General features: G+C 37.5%; 1 protein-coding gene across 14 annotated transcripts in view; it reads left to right on the top strand.

The window, feature by feature from the left end:
- LOC127435309 (ubiquitin carboxyl-terminal hydrolase 15-like) overlaps positions 1–26,016 on the top strand; it is a 277,517-nt gene that overhangs the window by 6,916 nt on the left and 244,585 nt on the right. For 11 of the 14 annotated variants that reach the window (XR_007896179.1, XM_051688689.1, XM_051688682.1 and 8 more), the window contains exons 4-5: positions 1,177–1,303; positions 9,029–9,174. Coding sequence is in view for 13 of the 14 variants with exons in the window: in XM_051688689.1 (XP_051544649.1) it covers positions 1,177–1,303; positions 9,029–9,174 (273 nt within the window). In the remaining variant the exon portion in view is untranslated. Of the gene's footprint in view, positions 1–1,176; positions 1,304–9,028; positions 9,175–14,583; positions 14,830–26,016 lie in introns of those variants that run through there. The other 3 variants (XM_051688694.1, XM_051688695.1, XM_051688693.1) reach the window with 2 other exon arrangements.

The raw sequence follows: 26,016 nt of genomic DNA on the forward strand, positions 1-26,016 counted from the left end.
GAGAATTTATGGGGAAAATGTCATGAAAAATAGGCTTGATTTTCTTTAAATAACATGTTATTTCTTTTCTTTTTTATTACTTATTACTTTTATTTTTGGGGAGATATATGACTTGGAGAAGTTCTTGACAGGTTTCATACCATTCAAAACAAAACAAATGTTTTAGTCACTTGTGTCTGATTGTGTTTGAAAAAACAGCATGCAGTTGTTACTTTGAAATTAGCTTCCAGAATGCTTGTGTTGACGTGCCTCACTTCCGCTAGCACACATGGTCATGGAGATTTCGTCAGTCATGCCATGATGGCGACGGCTCTTTCTGTTTCCTGCCCCCTCTCTCCATGTATGTTGAGGGGGTATCAAGTGGCTGTGCTATTTCTGTGTACAGTGCAACCCTGCATGTCTGACCGGCTACATGGAGCACGCTACAAGCAACAGCATGCAAGAGGTGCTGCCTTATTCTCATGTTTGGGTGTTTGGAAAAAGTTTTGCAGGGAGTGAATGTAGGCCGCCGCAGGGTTCGAGTCTTACTGCGGTCCGCTGTTTGGTAGAGAACGCCGGGTTTGTGCTTGTCCTTGTTATGAAGGAATAGAATTGCCATCTGAGGTCAAACTGCAATGGAGCTTTGTGAGGGAATTGTGATATAAGGTCGGGGTTTTAAATATCGCTGTCGAACGGTTGATCTTGTGAGGATAATCATTTGGACCCTGGGCCGCAGTTCAGCAGGGTTTTCCTCTGGCTTTTGCTGTGTGGTGGTCTGCTAGCGGAGGGGCCGTGTGAAATAAATAGTCTGGAATTCTTCAGCTGTTCAGCTCTGTTGCTAAAATAAGCATTTTTCTGATTTGCTCGTATCAACACATTGACAGCCGTCATGACGCGCTCAAACTCACACCTGACGTGATTACAACTGTGCGTAAATATGACACTTGAAGAATGGTAGCTGTATAGTTTTCTGTGTGATATAGGGTTCCCTCACTCATGGAAAACCTGGAAATATAAGGGAAATGTCACAGAATTGAATAAAATCTTTGAAAAATCTCGCAAAGCTCATGGAAATTTCTAGAGGCTATATAGAACTTTCTAATATTGATATATCACCCTTTGTGGAATAAAATTAAACACTAATCTGTATTTCCTTGCTGTTGTTGAATGGTTTTATAATGATTGTGTGTTGTTCAGGTGGTGGAGCAGGGGATGTTCGTGAAACACTGTAAGGTGGAAGTCTACCTCACTGAACTGAAACTATGTGAAGACAGCAACATGGACAACGTTGTCACGAGAAAATTCAGCAAAGCTGACACCATAGGTACCTGCATGAGTATGGAGAAAATAAAGAGTTCACGTGTTTTTTTTATATGTGTTAGTTCATGTCCTGTGGTGTGACATGCTTCATTTAAAACTACTTTTGTTTTATTTACAGCATCTCATTCTAATTCTTGTATAATTATTATGTATACAGTAGGGATGGGACATTATGGGTATCTCACGATTCGGTTCGATATACAATATGAGGTTCATGATTCGATATAATCTTGATTAGATATAATAACACTTAAATGACTAAATGCAGAATTTTTATTTTCTGAAAAATTGGTTGAGCAAAATGCTCATTAAAATTAATTATAATTAATTAATTTTCTTTTTCTGATTAACACTTTCTATTGATTTAGACAAATGAAACAGAAAAGCAAACATATATATATACACCTAATCAACTTTTAACCCCCATTATTCCCTTTCTCCCTCCCAATGCCCAACCCCACCCTGACCCTCAACAAATATCCCTGTGGTCAAACTTGAGAATACACACACCAAAAAAATAAAATAATCACACACATTTAAAACTACACATCTCTCTCCACTGCCCCTCCCCGAGAGCCTTCCTTTTTATTAAATAAATCCAAGTTTCCCTCCCTTCTATATGACATTTCTCCGAATGCCGCCACCCTGCCCATCTCTGTGCTCCACTTCTTAAATGAGGGCACTCCAGCCAACTTCCATCCCCTAAAGATGACCTGTCTGCCGATCATAACACTGGCTGGGACCCAATTTTTTATGTATTTATCCCCTATATTAATGACCGCCCCATTGCCTAAAATGCTAAATTAAATTTGAGTGTCCAATACGTCACACATAAAACTCTGAACCCTCAACCAAAAATCTTGGATCTTAACACACCACCAAAAAACATGGGTTGTGCCCCATCTTCTGATTGGCATCACCAGCAGGTGGGTGTGTCTTTAAGACCAAGCCTATACAATCTAGAGGTCGTCCAATAGAATCGATGTAAAATCTTAAATTGCATAAGGCGCACCTCTCTAGGTGTAGCATCTCTAGATGTAGACTTGACGTTTTTTAGAATCCTAGCCCACACTCCCTCCTCCAATACCAAGATTAAATCTTTCTCCCATAATCTTTTTTTTTCCCTCCCCTTTTCTCCCCAATTTGGAATGCCCAATTCCCAATGCGCTCTAAGTCCTCGTGGTGGCGTAGTGACTCGCCTCAATCTGGGTGGCGGAGGACGAATCTCAGTTGCCTCCGTGTCTGAGACCGTCAATCCACACATCTTATCACATGGTTTGTTGAGCACGTTACCGTGGAGATGTAGCGTGTGTGGAGGCTTCACGCTATTCTGCGCGGCATCCACGCACAACTGACCACGCGCCCCACCGAGCGAGAACCACACATTATAGGGACCACAAGGAAGTTACCCCATGTGACTCTACCCTCCCTAGCAACCGGGCCAATTTGGTTGCTTAGGAGACCTGGTTGGAGTCACCTCCCATAATCTCTTGAGAGAAGTTGAAGCTCCGTCCCCCAGACTCTGAATTAGCAGGGTGTAATACACTGATGCCTCATGGCCTTTTCCAAAAGCAGTAATCACCACTCCCAGTGTATCCGCTGCTCTAGGGGGGTGTATGCTTCTCCCAAATTAGTACAGAGCAGGTGGCGCAGCTGTAAATACCTGAAGAATTGAGACCTGGGGATCCCAATATGTTGAACCATATTTTCAGAGGCTCTCAACACTCCACTCTCATATAGGTCACCGAGTGTATTAACCTCCCTCACAATTCACTCTGACCAGCAGAAAGGGGACTTATTATTACATAATTTTGGGTTCAGCCATATGCTCGAAGCAACATTTAAATAAATGTCTGAATTAAACACTCTGGACACTCTTGTCCATTCCGGGTACAAATGCGAGATAACGGGGTGTAACTTAACTTCTCTGGTTAGTTTTATATAAAGGCTTTGCAATGGCGAAATAGGGGCAAGAACTTCCTGTTCAATACAAAACCAGGGAGGGGCTCTCTCAGGTGGAAGCGACCAATGAGCCAAATGTCTGATAATAAAACAAAATCTTGGGTAGGCCTAGCCCACCTTTGTCAATCGGCCTATGTAACTTACTGAAGTGTAATCTGGGACGTTTACCATTCCAAATGAAGGACTTTGCTATGCTATTAAATTGCTTGAAATAAGACAGGGGGACATCTACAGGGAGAGATTGTAGCAGGTAGTTGAATTTTGGAATACAATTTATTTTAATAACATTAACCTTCCCAATCATAGATAAACGTAATGAAGCCCACCTGCCCACATCGCTCGAAAACCATTTTATTAAAGGGTCAAAATTAACTCTAACTAAATCACACAAATTTGCTGGGAATAAGATCCCCAAATACTTAATGCCCTGTTTGGGCCACTGGAAGGCACCTGGCTGACAAGCAGTTACCGGGCAGTATGCTGTCAGAGCCAAAACTTCGGATTTAGACCAATGAACTCTGTGGAGGCAAGGCATAGATCTATTAGGGTCGGAGATGAATAATTAAATATCATCTGCGTAAAGCAAAAGCTTATGCGCCATACCTCCCACCATCACCCCTGGAAAATCATCCTCCTTTCTTATCGTGGCTGCTAATGGTTCCAGGGAAAGACTGAACAATAATGGGGAAAGAGGGCAACCCGCCGCAACCGGGTATCTATAAAGTAACTTAATCCATCCAATAAAAGTATTCCTGAACCCATACATTTCCAAAATCTTAAAAAGATAATCCCGAGGGGAGTCACGTGGTGCCATGCGAGGTTCGGACGTGTGAACGGCGAGCTCTGCGCACTTTGCTAGTTTTAATACTTTTTGTGTCATAAACCAGTGAGATTCGATACACCCTGATTCTAAACTGTTCTAGGAAGACAATATGTCAAAGAATTCAATATCCTTGGGCTCTGGAGATATTAAAAGACACTTATGTGCTCAAGCTGAAGCCCCTGAGCAGTAGGCCACAAGCCCGGGAGTCAATTTGGACGGTGAAGTGAAAGAGATTCGGCATCAATTGATGAATGTGTCGGCAGTGCTGACGAAGGTCATTGCTGACTTGGAGGTTCTTGCTGTAATGCATCGATCGATCACTGCCATGGGGACAAAATTCACTGAGATGGTTACAAGAGTGGCGGATGTTGAAAAATGGATCGACTATCTGGAGTCATCAGAGAGGGAATTAGCTGCTAACCCGCTAGCGACCAAGGCAGACTTGGAGCACGTCTTGGAAAAGTTGGAAGACTTAGAGAATCATAACTGGCAAAACAACGTCCAAATTGTTGGAATTCCTGAGGATGAAGAAGGCCAAGATTTGGTGAAATCCCTAGACGGGCTCTTCCCAAGTCTGCTCGACATAACAGGCCATAAGCTGGAAATCGAGCGAGCTCACAGAGTTTCGGCTCAGAGATCCACGGAGGGAGACAGGCCTCGATCAATTCTGGCCAAATTTCTGAGATCATCCAAAAAAGATCTCATGTTATGCGAGGCGAGGAGTAAAGGAAGGCTTTCTTGGAAGAACCACAGCATTTTGTTGTTTCCAGACTTGGCGAATTCGACAAGCGAGAAACGTAATCGATTCAAGGAATGCAAAAAACTCTTACATCAACGGAAGTTTGCTTTTGCACTAATGTTCCCGGCAAAATTGAGAATAGATACTAAGGATGGCCGCAAAATATTTACATGCCCACAGCAGGCAATGTCCTTCATAAAGTCAATGACTGAGTAAGTTATTTGTGGTTCTTATGTTGTAGCCGAGTGGGCCTGACTCACTGAACATTCACTTGACTGTCCGAGGAAGCTGAGCGCCTTTTTGTGCTGGTTCCGCCTAGCAGCTGGAATTTGTTTTGTGGAATAACCCTCCTTCAGGACAGTTTGTGGATGAATCTGCATGCTCTTTGTGCTTATGCCTCATATTGGCTGGAGTTTGTTTATAGATTATTTTCTGTTGTGTAATTCTGTCTCACAAAATTTTTATAGAAACACTGGACTTGAGCAATCCGATGGCGAAGTTGTCGCGGGGGCTCTCGTAGGTGTACATGGACTGTTTGAGTTTAGAGGGATGGACGCCAGTTGGCGCTGTCGTGCGCGGGGTTAATGCGCACGTTTTTCTTTTTTCTGTTTGTTTTGTTCGGGGAGAAGTTCAGGGTTTGATTGTTGCACTAATGTTGGAATGTGGTCGTTATAATTTTATCTTTGACACACAATTTATTTTTTGTAATATGTCAAAATGTCAAATGTTAATATGAGTGGATTGTCTCTCGACGTGGGATGTGAATGTGTTGGGGCACCCTATAAAAAGAAGGAAGATTATTTCTCTTCATAAACATAAGAAATATGATATAGTGTTTCTTCAAGAAACGCATCTTTCCCCGCAGGAAGCTGACAAATTTGGGAAGATATGGGGTGGACATGTTTTCTTTAGTGCTGGCTCAAGTAAGAGCAAGGGAGTCATTATACTGGTAAATAAACATCTACAATTCAAATGTCTCAAACAGATTAAAGATAAATTAGGAAGAGTCATTATTGTTTTAGGAGAAATTCTGGGAAAAGGTTGATTTTGGCTAATATTTACGCACCTAACACTGATAATCAGGGCTTTTTATAGATCTTGAAGGGATGTTGCAAGCCGCTGGCACCCTTCATGATATAATATTGTGAGGAGACTTTAATCTATTGATGGACTCAGTCCTTGATCATAGTGAAGCAAAAGTGTGTAAGCCTCCTAGAGCAACATTGATGCTTCACAGGATGTGTAAAAATCTTGGTCTTACAGATATTTGGAGACTTTTGAACCTATCTGGTAGGGATTATCCTTTTTCTTTTTCATCAGTCCATAAGATTTATTCTAGAATAGATTTTTTTTTTATGTCTAAGTCCCTCATTTCATCTGTTGTTGATTGTTCAATTGGAAACATTTTAGTCTCAGATCATGCCCTGGTGAGTTTAGAGATGTTGTCACATACGGAGAAAAAGAAATCATATAGTTGGTGCTTTAATGTATCCCTTCTGCAAAATCCTGATTTCCAACAAATGCTAAAGGCTGAAATCAATGTCTATATGGAGACCAACTGGTCCTCAGTATCCTCTGTGGGCATGGTTTGGGAGGCACTTAAAGCAGTTCTTAGGGGCCGGATCATACAGTATGCCTCATTCATCAAAAAATCCAAAGCATGAGAACTCGTGCAGTTGGAAGGGAATATTAAAAATGCCGAGGCAGAGCTCGAATGTCGTCTGATGGCCTCAGAGAATTGAGCCGACTGAAATACAGATATAATACTATTTTGTCACAGAAGGTGGAGTTTGGGCTATTCAGGGCAAGACAGGCATACTTTGAGTCGGGGGACAAAGCAGGGAAGCTTTTGGCTAGATATATAAAGCAGAGAGAGTCTTTTTCTACCATTCTCTTAGTGAAATGTGCTGGTTGTGAAATATTTACCTCAGCCATTAATATTAATAATGCCTTTAAAGAATTCTATCTTGACATTTACAGTTCCACATCTTCGTCTACTGATGAAGATATTAGAAACTTTGTAGAACCATTAGAACTCCCTAAATTGACGACTGAGTAAAAAAATTCTCTTGATTCTGAGATAACCTTGGAGGAGCTTGGCGTGGTAATTAAGGCCTTGCCTACAGACAAGGCTCTGGGGCCAGATGGTTTTGCCGCAGAATTTTTTAGATCCTATTCTACAGAACTGGCTCCACTTTTGTTAGAAGTTTATACTGAATCATTAAAGAATGGAAAGCTTCTGCCAACCATGACGCAAGCCCGGATCAGTCTGATTCTTAAAAAGGACAAAGATCCCAGCGAGTGTAAGAGTTACTGTCCAATTTCCCAGATCCAGCTAGAATACTTTTATTGGATGGATTAAGTTACTTTATAGACACCCGGTTGCGGTGGTACAAACAAATGCATTAATTTCAGATTATTTTACTCTGGATAGGGGCACCCGGCATGGTTGCCCTCTTTCCCCATTATTGTTCCGTCTTGCCCTGGAACCATTAGCAGCCTCGATAAGAAAGGAGGATGATTTTCCAGGGGTGGTTGCGGGAGGTTTGGCGCATAAGCTTTTGCTTTACACAGATGATATTTTATTATTTGTCTCTGACCCCAGTAGATCTTTGCCTTGCCTCCACATAATTATTAATTCCTTTTCCAAATTCTCAGGATACAAAGTCAATTGGTCTAAATCCAAAGCTTTGGCTCTGACAGCGTACTGCCCAGTAAGTTAGAGTTAATTTTGATCCCTTAATAAAAAGGTTTGAGTGATGTGAGCAGGTGGGCTTCATTACATTTATCTATGATTGGGAAGGTTAATGTTATTAAAATGAATTGTATTCCAAAATTCAACTACCTGCTACAATCTCTCCCTGTAGATGTCCCCCTCTCTTATTTCAAGCAATTCGATAGCATAGCGAAGTCCTTCATTTGGAATGGTAAACATCCCAGATTGCATTTTAATAAGTTACATTGGCCGATTGACAAAGGTGGGCTAGGCCTACCCAAGATTTTGTTTTATTATCAGACATTTGGCTCATTGGTCGCTTCCACCTGAGAGAGCCCCTCCCTGGTTTTGTATTGAACAGGAAGTTATTGCCCCTATTTCGCCCCTATTTTCAATAAAAAAGTATGTGGAAGTGTATATTTTATGTTTTAATCATTTTATTGTCATTGACATTTGAACTTTTTAAAAATACAAAAATTCTACATTATATTAATTAATATTATAACATGAAATTGTATATATAATTATGATATGAACTATCACTGTTTGAAATAATATGTATTACAAGTGTTTACATTGAGTTTACATTCATTTGTATAAGAAATGCTAAAAAGGTACTGTCACTTTGAGAGTTCAAGAGTGCCTCACAGTGTTCTGGTTCATCGAGAATCTCTCAGTTTCTATCCATGCTGTGTGAGATTAAAATTAATATTTCTTTTTAATTTTTTATCAGACTGTAAAGAAAAGATAGGATATTAATTCACTGAAAGTGGAGTCGCCTCATCTTTGGACACATTACACACAAAACAAGGTGATTTTCCAGGTATTCCACTACTTGACTTTCTAAAAGCTAAATTGAAGCACTTTAAAGACCTTGTGTGAACCTTGTAAACAGTGTAGAAAAAGACGCAGTAGTGGTAAAATAAAGTGATAGAGAGTTTGTGATGTTTGAAGGGTCATATGGTTCGTCGTTTTTTTGGTTCGCGATCTGTCGAAATACGATATACCCATCCCTAGTATGCAGCTTTTATGAGCTCATATTAATTGAGAGACTACATGGAATATTTGTCACACCACAGGACCATTTAAAGTGAACAGGTGAAGGCAAAGGGTGATTAAAATGGTGAAAACCTTGAAGAAATGGTGACCAGTTACAGCACCTAAAATATACACTTTCCTTTTTAAGCTAAGATCTTGATGTAGATAAAACAAAATGTTAATGTTATACACAGTTAATTATAGTTGTGACTGTAAAGTTACAGTTTCATATATGGAAAGCATAATATGTAATAACTTTTACCAGGGGTCATTTTATTTGTATTATTAAAGATTTGTTTTTATTTTTCTTAAAAATGGACACTGAAATATATATTGATATATTGAATTTGATTGTAGGATGTTTGCAGTCAGTGCTAAGATATTATGTTTTACAGCCCTTTGGTTTGGTTAGAAATAATTTTGTTTGTAAACTGTAAATGTGTCCTAACAGACAACATTGAACGAGAGATGCGGAAATTATTCAGTATTCCAGATGAGAAGGAGACCAGGTTATGGAATAAATACATGAGCAACACGTTTGAGCCTCTCAATAAACCAGACAGCACCATTCAGGATGCTGGACTCTATCAGGGACAGGTAACACATATTCTGCTAACTTTTACCAGGAAATCACCTCAGCTAGTACCTCATAGTTTCATCACGTGTGTGTATGTGTATCTGAAGAGTGGAACATTTTGTCGTGTGTACAGATGGACTGATTGTATGATTGTATCACACTTCTGACTATACTGGCTATGTAGTTGAACTTCGATTACGGTAGCCTGTTGGCTAGTGTTAGCGCCATCAGCGGTGGAACTGATTTCTGTCTCAAAGCGTGCATTAATGGAGTTCAGTTCTTTAGCCAGAGATGGGTCAGCATTTAGTGTGGCGGAAGATTTACCTTTATAATCAGTAATTGTCCTTAGTTGTTGCCACACGCTCCTGGTGTCTTTTTATTCACTTAATCCACTTTGTGTCTTTACCAGTTCTTATAATCCTTCAACACATTTCGCAGGTCATAGGAAGCCTTCTTATAATCATACAGTGTGTGTGCTTAATGTCCTGCTAACAGTTTTGTCAAATCTAATCCAAGTATTGTGACACTTTGTGTTTGTCAGTGTGTTAGTGGTACATTTTGAATGTGAATGTGCAGAACTCCTCCTGTGGTAACTCTGAAGTCAAGTCATTTTTATTTGTATAGCACTTTTCACAACACACATCATTTTAAAGCAGCTTTACAGAAAATCATGCATTAACAGAAAATGAAACCGTAATATCTATAATGTCTTAGAGTCACCATTGTGTAGTTTGATAAAATACAATTGTGAATTGTGTTTAAAAATAAGTAATTAAATAATAATTGTATTTATAACCCCAGTGAGCAAGCCGAAGGCGACTGTGGCAAGGAACACAAAACTCCATAAAATGTTGATTAATGGAGAAAAATAACCTTGGGAGAAACAAGACTCACTGTGGGGGTCAGTTCCCCTCTGACTAAACAACATGAATATAATGACAATATTACTTATGTATAGTGCAAGTCATGGTTTAAAATTAATAAACTAAGTAAGTGTTAAGAGTCAGTGTTTAAATTAAAGATTTTGTATGAACTGTAAGATTAATGACTAATATCTCTGAAGTTCATCCTGGATTAACTGCAGAAGTTCACATAGATGCAATTGTCCTTTGTTAGTTGGCTGATGAAGGGTTTTGTTGACAATTAAGTGATAGTCTATGTATTCCATTTCAAGAGTGTAGTCCATCATTAGACCGAGGTGATGCAGGCAGAGATCAGTTAAGTGCATCGCAGTTCAACCGGCCGGTAGTTTCGGTGAGGTCAGTCCTAAATCCAAGGTTCAGGCAGTGGCATATGAAGTATCCCATGTCTTATGGTTGGAGTTGGCATCAGTTCATCCTCTGAAGTCCATTGTAATAGACTAAAGTGATGTCTGGCTGGCACCGGCTGCATTTAATCGTCATCATTCAGACACACGTAGCAGTGGAGTCCGACACCAAGCAGGAACGGAGCTGGATCCAACTGGTTCTGGTGACCTCAGGATAGCAGTCCCAAGGTTGACACAGGGAAACAAATAAAATAATATTAGCATAGATGCAATTCAATTTATTGCAGCGTTATAGATCACAATCAGTGTTTCTGGTTCCGGCAGACCTAACTAAAGTAGAGAAAGGACTCTGTGAATTTGAGGGGAACTGACTTCATACTAGGGATGTGTGGAACGACTAATTTCACTGATGTTTAAATGAAAATTTTTGGAGTCGACTAGTCTTAAGAGTAAGAAACCCTCAGGAAACAGTCAAAACGTTTTTTATGTTGTTTATGCAACTAATTTAAAATACTTAATCTATATTCCAACAAGACAAATCCAATTTATCTATCGATCGCATTTATCTGCGACGTGCTTGCCTTGCTTAATTTTAATGGAGAAAAATATTGATCGACTAGTAATTCCAATGTCGTCTAGCAGCATCAGAACCATTTAGTCGACTAGTCTCACACAACCCTATTTCATACTAGAGTTAGACTGATATATCGTTTTTACCGATTAATCGGTGCCGATAGTTGCTGTTTGATACTATCGGTTATCTGCAAAAATCTATGCCGATAGTTTTTTTATTCCTCGTGTTCCTCTGTGGCCTTCGCTATTTTGATTAGATAATCAAGCAATCTGATTAATAAATATCTACAATTCAAATTTCTCAAACAGAGTAAAGATAAATTAGGGAGAGTCATTATTGTTTTAGCTGAAATTCAGGGGCAAAGGTTGATTTTGGCTAATATTTACGCACCTAACGCTGATGATCAGGGCTTTTTTGTAGATCTTGAAGGGATGTTGCAAGCTGCTGGCACCCCTCATGATATAATATTGGGAGGAGACTTTAATCTATTGATGGATTCAGTCCTTGATCACAGTGAAGCAAAAGTGTGCAAGCCCCCTAGAGCAACATTGACGCTTCACAGGATGTGTAAAAATCTTGGTCTTACAGATATTTGGAGACTGTTGAACCCATCTGGTAGGGACTATACATTTTTTTTCATCAGTCCGTAAGATTTATTCTAGAATAGATTTTTTTTTTATATCTAAGTCCCTCATTTCATCTGTTGTTGATTGCTCAATTGGAAATATCTTAGTCTCAGATCACGCCCTGGTGAGTTTGGAGATGTTGCCACATACGGAGAAAAAGAAATCATATAGTTGGCACTTTAATGTATCCCTTTTGCAAAATCCTGATTTCTAACAAATGTTAAAGGCTGAAATCAATGTTTGTATGGAGACCAACTGGTCCTCAGTATCCTCTGTGGGTGTGGCTTGGGAGGCACTTAAGGCGGTTCTTAGGGGTCGGATCATACAGAATGCCTCATTCATCAAAAAATCCAAAGCACGTGAACTCGTGGAGTTGGAAGGAAATATTAAAAGTGCTGAGGCAGGACTGAAACGCAGAATGTCGTCTGATGGCCTCAGAGAATTGACTAGATTGAAATACAGATATAATGCTATTTTGTCGCGGAAAGTGGAGTTTTGGTTATTCAGGGCAAGACAGTCATACTTTGAGTCGGGGGACAAAGCAGGGAAGCTTTTGGCTAGATATATAAAGCAGAGAGAGTCTTTTTCTACTATTCCCTTAGTGAAATCTGCTGGTGGTGAAATATTTACCTCGGCCATTGATATTAATAATGCTTTTAAAGAATTCTATGTTGATCTTTATATTTCCACGTCTTTGTCTACTGATGAAGATATTAGAAACTTTGTGGAACCATTAAAACTTCCTAAACTGACGACTGAGCAAAAAAACTCTTGATTCTGAGATAACCTTGGAGGAGCTTGGCGTGGTAATTAAGGCCTAACCTACAGGCAAAGTTCTGGGGCCAGATGGTTTTGCCGCAGAATTTTTTAGATCTTATGCTACAGAACTGGCTCCACTTTTGTTAGAAGTTTATACTGAATCATTAAAGAATGGAAAGCTTCCTCCAACCATGACACAAGCCCGGATCAGTCTGATTCTTAAAAAGGACAAAGATCCAAGCAAGTGTATAAGTTACCATCCAATTTCCCTGTATCCAGTTAGATGTAAAAATGTTGTCAATTTTGGCTAATCGATTAAGTAAAGTTATGACATCTCTTATACATATAGATCAGCTGGGGTTTATTCGGGGCGTAGATCTTCTGATAACATTAGGCGATTCATCAATATCATGTGGTCAGTAGTGAATGAACAATCTCTGGTCGCTGCCATGTCACTTGACGCTGAAAAGGCGTTTGATATGGTAGAATGGGATTATCTTTTTAAGATTTTGGAAATGTACGCATTCAGGAGTACGTTTATTGGTTGGATTAAGTTACTTTATAGACACCCAGTAGCGGCGGTACAAACAAATGGATTAATTTCAGATTATTTTACTTTGGATAGGGGCACCCGGCTGGGTTGCCCTCTTTCCCCATTATTGTTCTGTCTTGCCCTGGAACCATTAGCAACCGCGATAAGAAAGGAGGATGATTTTCCAGGGGTGGTGGTGGGAGGTATGGCACATAAGCTCCTGCTTTACGCAGATGATATTTTATTATTCATCTCTGACCCCAGTAGATCTATGCCTTGCCTCCACAGAATTATTCATTCCTTTTCTAAGTTTTCAGGATATAGAGTCAATTGGTATAAATCCGAAGCTTTGGCTTTGACAGCGTACTGCCCAGAAACGGCTTTCTAGCTGGGTGCTTTCTAGTGGCCCAAACAGGGCATTAAGTATTTGGGTATTTTATTTCCATCACAAAGTGATGTGGGCTTCATTACATTTATCGATGATTGGGAAGGTTAATGTTATTAAAATGAATTGTATTCCAAAATTCAATTACTTACTGCAGTCTCTGCCTGTAGATGTCCCCCTCTCTTATTTCAAGCAATTTGATAGCATAGCAAAGTCTTTCATTTGGAATGGTAAGCGTCCCAAATTACATTTCAATAAGTTACATAGGCCGATTGACAAAGGTGGGCTAGGCCTACCCAAGATTTTATTTTATTATTATGCATTTGATCTCAGACATTTGGCTCATTGGTCGCTTCCACCTGAGAGAGCCCCTCCCTGGTTCTGTATAGAACAGGAAGTTCTTGCCCCTATTTCGCCACTGCAAAGCCTTTCTATCAAATTAATCAGAGAAGCTAAAGTACATCCCGTTTTCTCGCACTTGAACTCGGTATGGACTAAAGTGTCCAGACTGTTTAATTCTGACATTTTTTTAAATGTTGCCTCGAGCATATGGCTGAACCCCAAATTATGCATCAACAAGTCCCCTTTTTGCTGGTCAGAGTGGATTGGGAGGGGGGTTACTACACTCGGTGTCCTATATGAGAGTGGAGTGTTGATATCCTTTCAAAATTTGGTTCAACTTTTTGGGATTCCTAGATCTCAGTTCTATAAGTATTTACAGCTGCACCACCTACTCTGTACTATTTTCGGGAGTGGTTTACACCCTCCTAAAGCGGCAGATACTCTGGGAGAGGTGATTACTGCTTTTGGGAAGAGGTCATGAGGCATCGGTGTATTACTCCCTACTAATTCGGAGTCTGGGAGACGGAACTTCAACTTCTCTTAAGAGATTATGGGAGAAAGATCTAAATTTGGTATTGGAGGAGGGACAGTGGGCTGGGATTCTAAAAAATGTCAACTCTGCATCCAGAGACGCAAGGGTTCGCCTCATGCAATTTAAGATTTTACATAGAGTCTATTGGACCCCCTCTAGATTGCATAGGCTTGGTCTTAAAGACACACCCACCTGCTGTCAATTAGAAGATGGAGACACAACCCATGTCTTTTGGGGATGTGTTAAGATGCAGGAATTTTGGATGAGGATTCAGAGTTTTATGTCCGAGGTTTTGGCCTCTCAAATTGTATTTTGCCCCAGACTCTGTTTCTTGGGAGATGGGGCAGTCATTAATTTGGAGTATAAGCACGTGAAAAACTGGGTTCTATCTAGTGTTATGATCGCCATACAGATTACTATGAGGAGCTGGAAGTCGGCTGGAGCTCCCCCTTTTCAGGAGTCGTGTTCAGAGATGGCCAGAGTGGCAGCTCTTGAGGAGGGGGTATCCAGAAGACTGGGGAGTCTGGACATGTTTGAGAAGAAGTGGGGCAGATATCTGTCTTTTTTGGAGGGCTCTCGGGGAGAGACAGTGGAGAGAGAGGTGTAGGGGTTTTATGTGTGTGATTGTTTTATTTATTTTATTTTATTTTTATTTTTTTATTAATTAATTTATTTATTTTTGTTGTGTGTCTATGGTTGTGTGACCACTGGGGTGTTGTTGGGGGTCGGGTGGGGGATTGGGGGGGTAGTGGGGGTTGTATTTTGATTCTGTATATGTATGTTCTGCTATGTATATATTTAATGGTTGAATCAATAAAAAAATGTTAATCGGATAATCAAGTAATCTAAATTTAAGCAAGAGCATACAAAGTAAAATGAGAGTACTTAATATGTTGTGAATAATAATAAACCTTTTTCCAAATAAAATAAAATCTGGTGAAATATATGTATACAAAACTCTTAATATGGTGAATATATTGGCTACAAAAAGCTTCATTTGGTGAATACTTATATATAGAGCATTGTAACAAAGCAATTCTCCATAATTTCAAAATGAGAGCCTTTTGTATGTTTCGGAATTTTTTGCAGTTAAAAGTCCCACATTATGCACAAAATGTAAATATTTTCTGGTTGTTATTATTGGAAACTAACTACATCCTGGATTTTATCCTTTTTTGACTATTTTGGACTCTTTTAGCCTCTATGTCTGTGCCCATGTCGTAGTAAGGAAATACTAAGAATATTTATTTTACATTCTTTAAATCGATTAGTCGGTTATCGGCCTTTTGCACCACCTTAGTTATCGGTATCTGCAAAATCCACTATCGGTCGCCCTCTATTTCAAACTCACTTAAAATCATCAGCACACAGTCAGAGAATAACCTAGCGGGCTGCGCTCATGACATGTGATGCGGATGCATCGTGGGTGACCTGAGTTCAATTCCTTGCTTGTGAGGTCCTTTCCCAGTCCCATTCCCTCTCTTCTCCCCTATCGTTTCCTGTCACCTCTCCACTGTAATCTGTCTAATAAAGAAGAAAAAGGCCCCCAAAAAATGAAAATGTTGTTTAAAAAAAAAAAAAAATCACCAGAACACCTGTTTATTAAAATTCAATGAGCAAAAATAGCTAAGAAAAGTTATTTCTTAGAAAAGCTCCAGTAGCATGTGAGGCACACATATGACACTTGCTTTGACATTTTTTTTTTTTTATATCAACGACATTCAGACATTAAGTGTGACCTCCATGTCCAAAAGTGTCCAAATATTTTTGGGGATCACTGTATGTGTGTAAGCAGCAGTTCACAGATTCAGACTATTAAATAAATGCAGAAATGCAAATGAGCACCGTCAATTCAACAGGGGTATACACCACAAAACAGTGTAGGGTACAATGGACCAAAAGATGGGCAAAAGAGAAAGGTTTATTGGCCAGGTGCACAAGATGGCGCCGGTGAGATTTCGCCACGCAAGTATGAGTGTTCATTGAAGCTGAGTGAGATTACACAGTGATCGTGGTGTAAGTGGGGCTTTATTGTTGCTTTGAGAAGAGACTTCCAAAGGAGACTTGTTAAAGACTTGGTTGAGACCAGCTTGAACATGTAACAATTAAAGAAAGAGAGGAGAGTGGTTTATCAGCACAGGAGATTACAACCCCAATTCCAAAAAAGTTGGGACAGTATGAAAAATGCTAATAAAAGCAAAAATTTGTGATTTATAAATTATATTCACCCTTTGCTACATTGAAAGCACTACAATTAAACATTATATGTTGTGTTACCTTGTGAATTTCATTGTTTTTTTTAAATGTACAGTAATTTCAAATCAGATGATTGCAACACGCTCCAAAAAAAGTTGAAATAGGGGCTAATAAGTCTAGTAATTTCAACTTGTAAAATTGTTATAAGGCAATGTGAAACAGGAGATGTGAAACAGGTGAGGCAATCGTGTCATATTATATAAGGAGCCTCCAAAAACAGCCTAGTCCTTCAAGAGCAAGGATCATTTGAGACTTGTCAATTTACCAACAGATGCTTCAGCAAATAATCCAGCACTTTGCGAACAATGTTCCCCAAAGACAAATTGGAAGGATTTCGGGCATTTCACCCTCTACAGTGCACAATATAGTTAAAAGATTCAAGGAATCTGGTCAAATCTTGGTGCGTAAAGGGCAAGACGAAAACCACTTCTAAATGTGCGTTATCTCTGATCCCTCAGACGTCACTGACTTAAAAAACATCATTCATCTGTAATGGATATCATGAACATGGGCTTGGGATTACTTTAGTAAACCTTTGTTAGTCAACACCACTCGCCGCTGCATCCACAGATGCAAGTTAAGACTTAACTATGTAAAGGAGAAGCCATACATCAACACTGTCCAGAAGCGCTGCTGACTTCTCTGGGCTCGGTCTCATCTGAGATGGAAAGTAGAACAGTGGAACTGTGTTTTTTGGTCTGAAGAGTCCACATTTCAAATAGTTTTTGAAAAACGAAGTTGGTGTATTATCTGGGCCAAAGAGGAAAAGGGCCATCCAAGCTGTTATCAGCGTCAGGTCCAAAAGCCAGTGTCTGTATGGGCCAGGGGTGTGTCAGTGCCCATGGCATGGGTAACGTGCACATCTGTGAGGGCACCATTAATGCAGACAGATATGTACAAATTTTGGAGCAACATATACTGCCATCCAGCACCGTCTTTTCGAGGGAAGTCCCTGCATTTTCCAGCAGGACAACTTCAAACCACATACTGGCCGAATAATCAGAGAGTGCGGGTGCTAGATTGGCCTGCAGTCCTGACCATCTCCAATTGAGAATATGTGGTGCATTATGAAGCACACAATATGGAAATGAAGACCCCGTACAATTGTGCAGCTGAAGACCTGCATAATGGATGAATGAGGGAAAATTCCACTTTCTAAACTTAACATACTTGTGTCTTCAGTGCCCAAATGCTTAAAAAGTGTTATTAGAAGAAATGGTGATGTTTCACAGTGGTAAACACTCGATTGTCCCATCTTTTTTGGTGTTGCAATCATCTGATTTGAAATTACTGTACATTTTTAAAAAATAATAATGAAATTCACAAGGTAAAACATCATATAATGTTTAGTAGTAGTGCTTTGAGTATATCAAAGAGTGAATATAATTGACAAATCACTCATTTTTGCTTTTATTAGCATTTTTCATACTGTCCCAACTTTTCTAGTTGCAGCTCACAAACAGAAGGGAAGGAGAACACAGGGAAGCAGGTTTTTCCAGGCTCAGGTAGGAATTTTAATCGGCCACTTCAGTGTTTTACAACTTCACAAACTCGTCAGCTTCACAGGCACGTAGTAACTTAAACACGTCAGCTTCACAAACATAACAGATTAAACATAGCAGCTTCAGGAGCACCGTGGCCTTCCTTGTGCCAGACTCTCTCTCTCTCCTCTGCTGGTGGTGTGGCTGCTTATATGCCGCTCTCTCCATGCTCACTGGAATTAGAGACAAGTGTTATACATAATGTAGTTCAGGTGCAAACACCCTTACCTCTTTCTCTCTCTCTCTCCCTCTCTCTCTCTCTCTCTCTCTCTCGTGACGGACGCTTGACCACGCCCCCGCTGCCACATATACATCGTCAACAAATTTTAGAAATGAACACTGAGAAAGTAAAGAATAAATAAAAATACAATAAATAGCTTAATAAACATCAGTACTGTATGTTTAGTATGTCAGTTGCTGACCATTAAAATAAAGAATAAATAAAAATAAAATAAATAGCTAAATAAACATCAGTACTGTTTAGTATCAGTCAAATGCTGACCATTAAAATAAAGAATAAATAAAAATAAAAATAAATAGTTAAATAAACATCAGTATTACTGTTTAATATCAGTCAAATGCTGACCATTAAAATAAAGAATAAATAAAATTAAATAAATAGCTAAATAAACATCAGTACTGTATGTTTAGTATCAGTCAAATGTTGACCATTAAAATAAAGAATAAATAAAAATAAAAATAAATAGTTAAATAAACATCAGTATTACTGTTTAGTATCAGTCAAATGCTGACCATTAAAATAAAGAATAAATAAAAATAAAAATAAATAGTTAAATAAACATCAGTACTGTTTAGTATCAGTCAAATGCTGACCATTAAAATAAAGAATAAATAAAAATAAAAATAAATAGTTAAATAAACATCAGTACTGTATGTTCAGTATCAGTCAAATGCTGACCATTAAAATAAAGAATAAATAAAAATAAAATAAATAGCTAAATAAACATCAGTACTGCATGTTTAGTATGTCAGTTGCTAACCATTAAATAAACATCAGTAGTGTATGTTTAGTATGTCAATTGATGACCATTAAATAAACATCAGTACTGTATGTTTAGTATGTCAATTCCTGACCATTAAAACAAAGAATAAATACAAATACAATAAATAGCTAAATAAACATCAGTACTGTTTAGTATCAGTCAAATGCTGACCATTAAAATAAAGAATAAATCAAAATAAAAATAAATAGTTAAATAAACATCAGTATTACTGTTTAGTGTCAGTCAAATGCTGACCATTAAAATAAAGACTAAATAAAAATAAAATAAATAGTTAAATAAACATCAGTACTGTTTAGTATCAGTCAAATGCTGACCATTAAAATAAAGAATAAATAAAAATAAAATAAATAGCTAAATAAACATCAGTACTGTATGTTCAGTATTAGTCAGTTGCTGACCATTAAAATAAAGAATAAATAAAAATAAAATAAATAGCTAAATAAACATCAGTACTGTTTAGTATCAGTCAGTTGCTGACCATTAGAATAAAGAATAAATAAAAATAAAATAAATAGTTAAATAAACATCAGTACTGTTTAATATCAGTCAAATGCTGACCATTAAAATAAAGAATAAATAAAAATAAAAATAAATAGTTAAATAAACATCAGTACTGTATGTTCAGTATCAGTCAGTTGCTGACCATTAAAATAAAGAATAAATAAAAATAAAATAAATAGCTAAATAAACATCAGTACTGCATGTTTAGTATGTCAGTTGCTAACCATTAAATAAACATCAGTAGTGTATGTTTAGTATGTCAATTGATGACCATTAAAACAAAGAATAAATACAAATGCAATAAATAGCTAAATAAACATCAGTACTGTTTAATATCAGTCAAATGCTGACCATTAAAATAAAGAATAAATAAAAATAAATAGCTAAATAAACATCAGTATTACTGTATAGTATCAGTCAAATGCTGACCATTAAAATAAAGAATAAATAAAAATACAATAAATAGCTAAATAAGCATCAGTACTGTATGTTTAGTATCAGTCAAATGTTGACCATTAAAATAAAGAATAAATAAAAATAAATTAAATAGCTAAATAAACATCAGTACTGTATGTTCAGTATCAGTCATTTGCTGACCATTAAAATAAAGAATAAATAAAAATACAATAAATAGCTAAATAAACATCAGTACTGTTTAGTATCAGTCAGTTGCTGACCATTAGAATAAATAAAAATAAAATAAATAGTTAAATAAACATCAGTACTGTTTAGTATCAGTCAAATGCTGACCATTAAAATAAAGAATAAATAAAAATACAAATAAATAGTTAAATAAACATCAGTATTAATGTTTAGTATCAGTCATGCTGACCATTAAAATAAAGAATAAATACAAATTAAATAAATAGCTAAATAAACATCAGTACTGTATGTTCAGTATCAGTCAGTTGCTGACCATTAAAATAAAGAATAAATAAAAATAAAATAAATATCTAAATAAACATCAGTACTGTATGTTCAGTATCAGCCAGTTGCTGACCATTAAAATAAAGAATAAATAAAAATAAAATAAATAGCTAAATAAACATCAGTATTGTATGTTTAGTATGTCAGTTGCTAACCATTAAATAAACATCAGTATTGTATGTTTAGTATGTCAATTGATGACCATTAAATAAACATCAGTACTGTATGTTTAGTATGTCAATTGCTAACCATTAAATAAACATCAGTACTGTATGTTTAGTATGTCAATTGCTGACCATTAAATAAACATCAGTACTGTATGTTTAGTATGTCAATTGCTAACCATTAAATAAACATCAGTACTGTATGTTTAGTATGTCAATTGATGACCATTAAATAAACATCAGTACTGTATGTTTATTATGTCAGTTGCTGACCATTAATACAAAGAATAAATACAAATACAATAAATAGCTAAATAAACATCAGTATTACTGTTTAGTGTCAGTCAAATGCTGACCATTAAAATAAAGAATAAATAAAAATAAAATAAATAGCTAAATAAACATCAGTACTGTATGTTTAGTATGTCAGTTGCTAACCATTAAATAAACATCAGTACTCTGTTTAGTATCAGTCAAATGCTGACCATTAAAATAAAGAATAAATCAAAATACAATAAATAGCTAAATAAACATCAGTACTGTTTAGTATCAGTCAAATGCTGACCATTAAAACGAATAAATACAAATACAATATATAGCTAAATAAACATCAGTACTGTTTAGTATCAGTCAAATGCTGACCATTAAAACAAAGAATAAATACAAATACAATATATAGCTAAATAAACATCAGTACTGTTTAGTATCAGTCAAATGCTGACCATTAAAATAAAGAATAAATAAAAATAAAATGAATAGCTAAATAAACATCAGTATTACTGTTGAGTATCAGTCAAATGCTGACTATATTAATACTGCCTAGACAAGAGATAAACAGTGGCAGCGGTGTTACAACGTATTCTGCTATACAAGTTCAGGGGAAACTTTCAATGGTGGAAAACCAGACTTTTATATATTACATTTTATAAATGCAATGACTGGAATTGTTCGGTTGAAGGGGGTACTAAACTGCGAATCCTGAACAAAGCAGTTTGGTGACTACATGTTTACACATTAACTTCCACTCCGCTGACAAGGTATGAAAGTAGCTACGTGATTAGCTAGTTAGCTATAAGCTCGTTGCCTCGGAGAGTAAAAGATGGACGTTGTTTATTTTACTTTCCAGCATTGGGTCTCACCAACTAGGTAACAACATAGCATGAAATTTACACTTATCAGACACAATCCACCACCACACCACTGTCTGCTGAGCTGCAAAAAGATGCTCTGATGTTTACCTTTCAGTCTGCTACATTACTGACTGCACTGACAAACTATAGCTGGCTAACAGCAAACAGACATGAGTGACATGGTTGTCAGGGACAAGGTTAATGTTATATTAGTTATATTGAAAAGGGAAAATGATGGGGTCATTGTTTAAGTTTCCAGTATATATTTATCAAACTAGTTAACTTACCGAGACACCGCTGAACTCCGCCCTGTCTGCAGAGCCACCGTCAGATCAGCTCTGTAAACAATGGAGTCGGAGTGCACTCTGCTGGACAAACTATGCTGTGATACCAATTCTAAAGCTTTGTTTTCTGCATTATATGTTCTGAAAAAAAGTTTTCATATCGGCGCATATCGGTAAAATATACGCCGATACGATATATCGGTGAAAGGCTAATATCGGCCGACCGATATATTGGTCGGGCACTAATTTCAAGTGTGTTTCACCTAACAGTTACAGAGTGTAAAAGCCTCCTGTGTCTTTATTGCGATGCTATAATAAATTTTAAATCTCTTTTCTGTAAACACCTAATATAAAATGCCATTTTCAGTGGCTTCTTGACCGGCGCATAGCAAAACCGGAAGTGGCTATGCGCACACTCTCTAAACCAGAAATCAAACATGGCGTCTTGTGCAACTAGCCCATTCTAGATTCACTCTGGTAGGGGTGGGCGATATGGCCAAAATCCTATATCACGATATGACAATAACAATAACGATTTATATCACAATATACTAAATTGTTTTTGTAAAATCACTAAAAATAGGTTAATATATTAGGTAACACTTTACAATAAGGTTTTATTTGTTAACATTAGTTAACATGAACTAACAATGAACAATACTTTTACAGCATTTATTAAACATGGTTAATGTTAATTTCAACATATACAATATTTAAATCAAAAGATTTATATAATAACATTAGTTAATGCACTTTGAACTAACATGAACTAACAAAGATTTTTTTTTTTTTAATTAACTAACATTACCAAAGATTAATACATGCTGTAAAAAATAGATTGTGCATTTTTAGTTCATGATACTTAATGCATTAACTAATGTTAGCGAATGGAACCTTATTGTAAAGTGTTACCATATATTAAATAACCATATTATACTGCCTATTTGTGGATAATCCTTTGAATTAAATACTTCCAAATACTTCATCTTGTATAATTTTCTCCTTTTTTTGGAACTTGACAGTAAACGTAAAGTAAAAACTTGGTTTGAAATCATTCTTGCCATAATGCTAAATTTTACATTTTGCCATATTTCAGTCTGATATGTTGTTGACCAATATTTTTATTATTATAAACTTTCCTCAAAAAACTCAAGATCTTCACAAAGCAATGCAAAAAGAAAATAATGCATAAGTAAAAAATAAAATCCAACAAAAATAAACACTTCTTGCAGAAAATATTCAAAATTATGTAAATACTTCTTGCAGAAAATAAATACTAAATAAATATAAACACTTCTTACAAAAAAAAAAAAAATTATGATTGAATTAATGCAGACCGCATCTTTTGGCTTTCATTATATTCTTTTGCGTGCTTCATTTGAGGAGGTAAAACATATTGCTTACGTGTAATTATCGTTGCTCAAAGTTTGCAGGTTAAATTTTTCTGCTCTGTGTTGGCTTTTGTCAACTTACACCACAGATGTCGTACCTGTTCTAATAACAAGCTCTTCATCGTTTTCTTGACTTGTTTGTAGGGCTGCACCTAACAATTTTTTTTAATCGATTAATCTAACGATTCTTTTTCCGATTAGTCGATTAATCTAATGACTAATTTGCCGATTATTCTAAAGATTTTTTAAATTATTATTACTTGATTAATATAACAATTAATTAACCCAAAATAAATATAAAAAACTTGTCTCATTAATATTTCAATATTTTATTAAATCATCTTCTCTTAAACACAAACAAATGTACAAGAAACAAAGTGTGCACTGCAGGGCATTATTCTGCAACAAAATAGCCCTGTCTTAACTGGTAATCTCTGTTTTACAGTCCAACATAAAATCTCTTAAAATTAAAGTAAGAACTTGTTCAATTCAAGTAAAAGGAAAGTGCAATCTACATTTAGCAATCCAACAACAAAATAAATGAAACAAATGTAAAATTCAAGTCACTTTCAGGAGGAATACCAAAACATTGTGCAACCTCGAGTTTGGCAGTCCAACATAAAATTTTACAGTAAAATTAGTGCAATTTGAGTAACACATATGTTTTTCTAACAGGATTAACTAAAACGTGTGCATTCTTAATCAACTCTCAGTAATACACACACCCAACTTAGCACATACACACAATCTCTCTTCCCGCCTTTCCCTCCCCTCCCTCCACATTCCACCTCTCCTTCTCTCTCTCCCTCCCCCTCATCTTACAAAAAAATTAGTGCAATTTGAGCAACAGTTAACTTTTTTCTAACATGAATAACTACATCATGATGGCCGCCTCGGTGTGGAGCACTCCTATTGTTTTGTTGTTTTTGTTTGTTTGTCCTGTGTTTAGTAATCTTTTTCCAGTCAGTTTTACCGGAGACGAACTGCTGAACATTCGACAGCTTATACCAGACAATCTTTTCCTGGTTTTTGAATATTCAGACGTTTTGCTAGACATTTTAGTTGGAGGCTCGGCTTTGTTGTTCAGGAGATGCAGGTGAGGGAGACGAGCCGGTGCGCTGGTCAAGCTCCAGTGGCGGGGCTTTTGCACAGCGCTTCCGAGCATTCATCTAGCGAATCTCTGCTCTCTTCCTAATAAAACGGACAAACTACATCTCCTCACCTGCGCAAATAAGGACTTTTCAACCTCTGCTGCTTTGTATTTCACAGAAACCTGGCTGAGTGAAGCCATTCCGGACAGCGCGTAACATCTGCCGGGCTTTCAGCTGTTCAAAGCAGATCGCATCGCGGAGTTAACGGGGAAAACGAGAGGCAGTGGAACATGCTTTTACATCAATGAAAGTTGGTGTACAGATGTAACAACGTTAAAGAGGATGTGCTGTCCTAATTTGGAAGCGCTCTTTTTAACTGTAAGCCTTTCTACTTGCTACGGGAGTTTTCCTCGTTTATTCTGGTGAGTGTGTATATCGCACCAAATGCGTGTTTTAATGCGGCGCTGCAACAGCTGACTGATCAAATCACAGACACCGAACAACAATACCCGGACTCAGTTATTATTATTCTTGGGGATTTTAACAAAGCAAATCTCACACGTGAACTGCCCAAATACAAACAGCACATCACATGCCCCACCAGAGACAGGAAAATACTGGATCACTGTTACACAACAATAAAGGATGCATATCGCTCTGTTCCTAGAGCAGCTTTGGGACTCTCTGATCACTGTCTGGTTCATCTTCTTCCAACCTACAGGCAGAAATTAAAATCTGCTAAACCTGTAGTAAAGACTATAAAGAGATGGACCAATGAAGCAGAACTGTAACTACAAGCCTGCTTTGACTACACTGATTGGAGTGTTTTAGAGGCTGCAGACACCAATCTGGACGAGCTCACAGATACTGATACATCATATATCAGTTTCTGTGAGGATATGTGCATTCCTACTAGGACTTATTTAAAGTTCAACAATGACAAACCGTGGTTTACAGCAGAGCTCAGGCAGCTTCGTCAAGCCAAAGAGGATGCTTGCAGGGGTGGGGATAAAGTCTTGTACAATCAGGCCAGGAACACACTGAATAAGGAAATCAGAGTGGCTAAAAGAAGATACTCTGAGAAGCTGAAAAACAAGTTTTCAGCTAATGACCCTGCATCAGTGTGGAGTGGCATGAAACAACTTACAAATTACAGGACTCTTACCCCCAACCCTGTGGTGGACCAACAACTGGCTGACAACCTGAATGTGTTCTACTGTAGATTTGAAAGGCCCAATCTCACACCCCACTCCCGCTCAGACCTTCACTTCACACAAACACCAACACCTCCTGCAACCCCCCTCCTCCCCCCTCCTGCTTCTCAACCTGCACTTAAGATCTGTGAAGATGATGTGAGCTGCGTCTTTCAGAAACAAAAGACGAGGAAAGCTTCAGGCCCAAATGGCGTCTCACCAGCGTTTCTTCGATCCAGTGCTAACCAGCTGGCCCCGATCTTCACACAGATCTTCAATAGATCACTGGAGCAGTGTGAAGTCCCATGCTGCTTTAAACGCTCAATCATTATTCCTGTCCCA

This window comes from Myxocyprinus asiaticus, chromosome 45, assembly GCF_019703515.2.
Source record: "Myxocyprinus asiaticus isolate MX2 ecotype Aquarium Trade chromosome 45, UBuf_Myxa_2, whole genome shotgun sequence".
Taxonomy (NCBI): Eukaryota; Metazoa; Chordata; class Actinopteri; order Cypriniformes; family Catostomidae; genus Myxocyprinus; species Myxocyprinus asiaticus.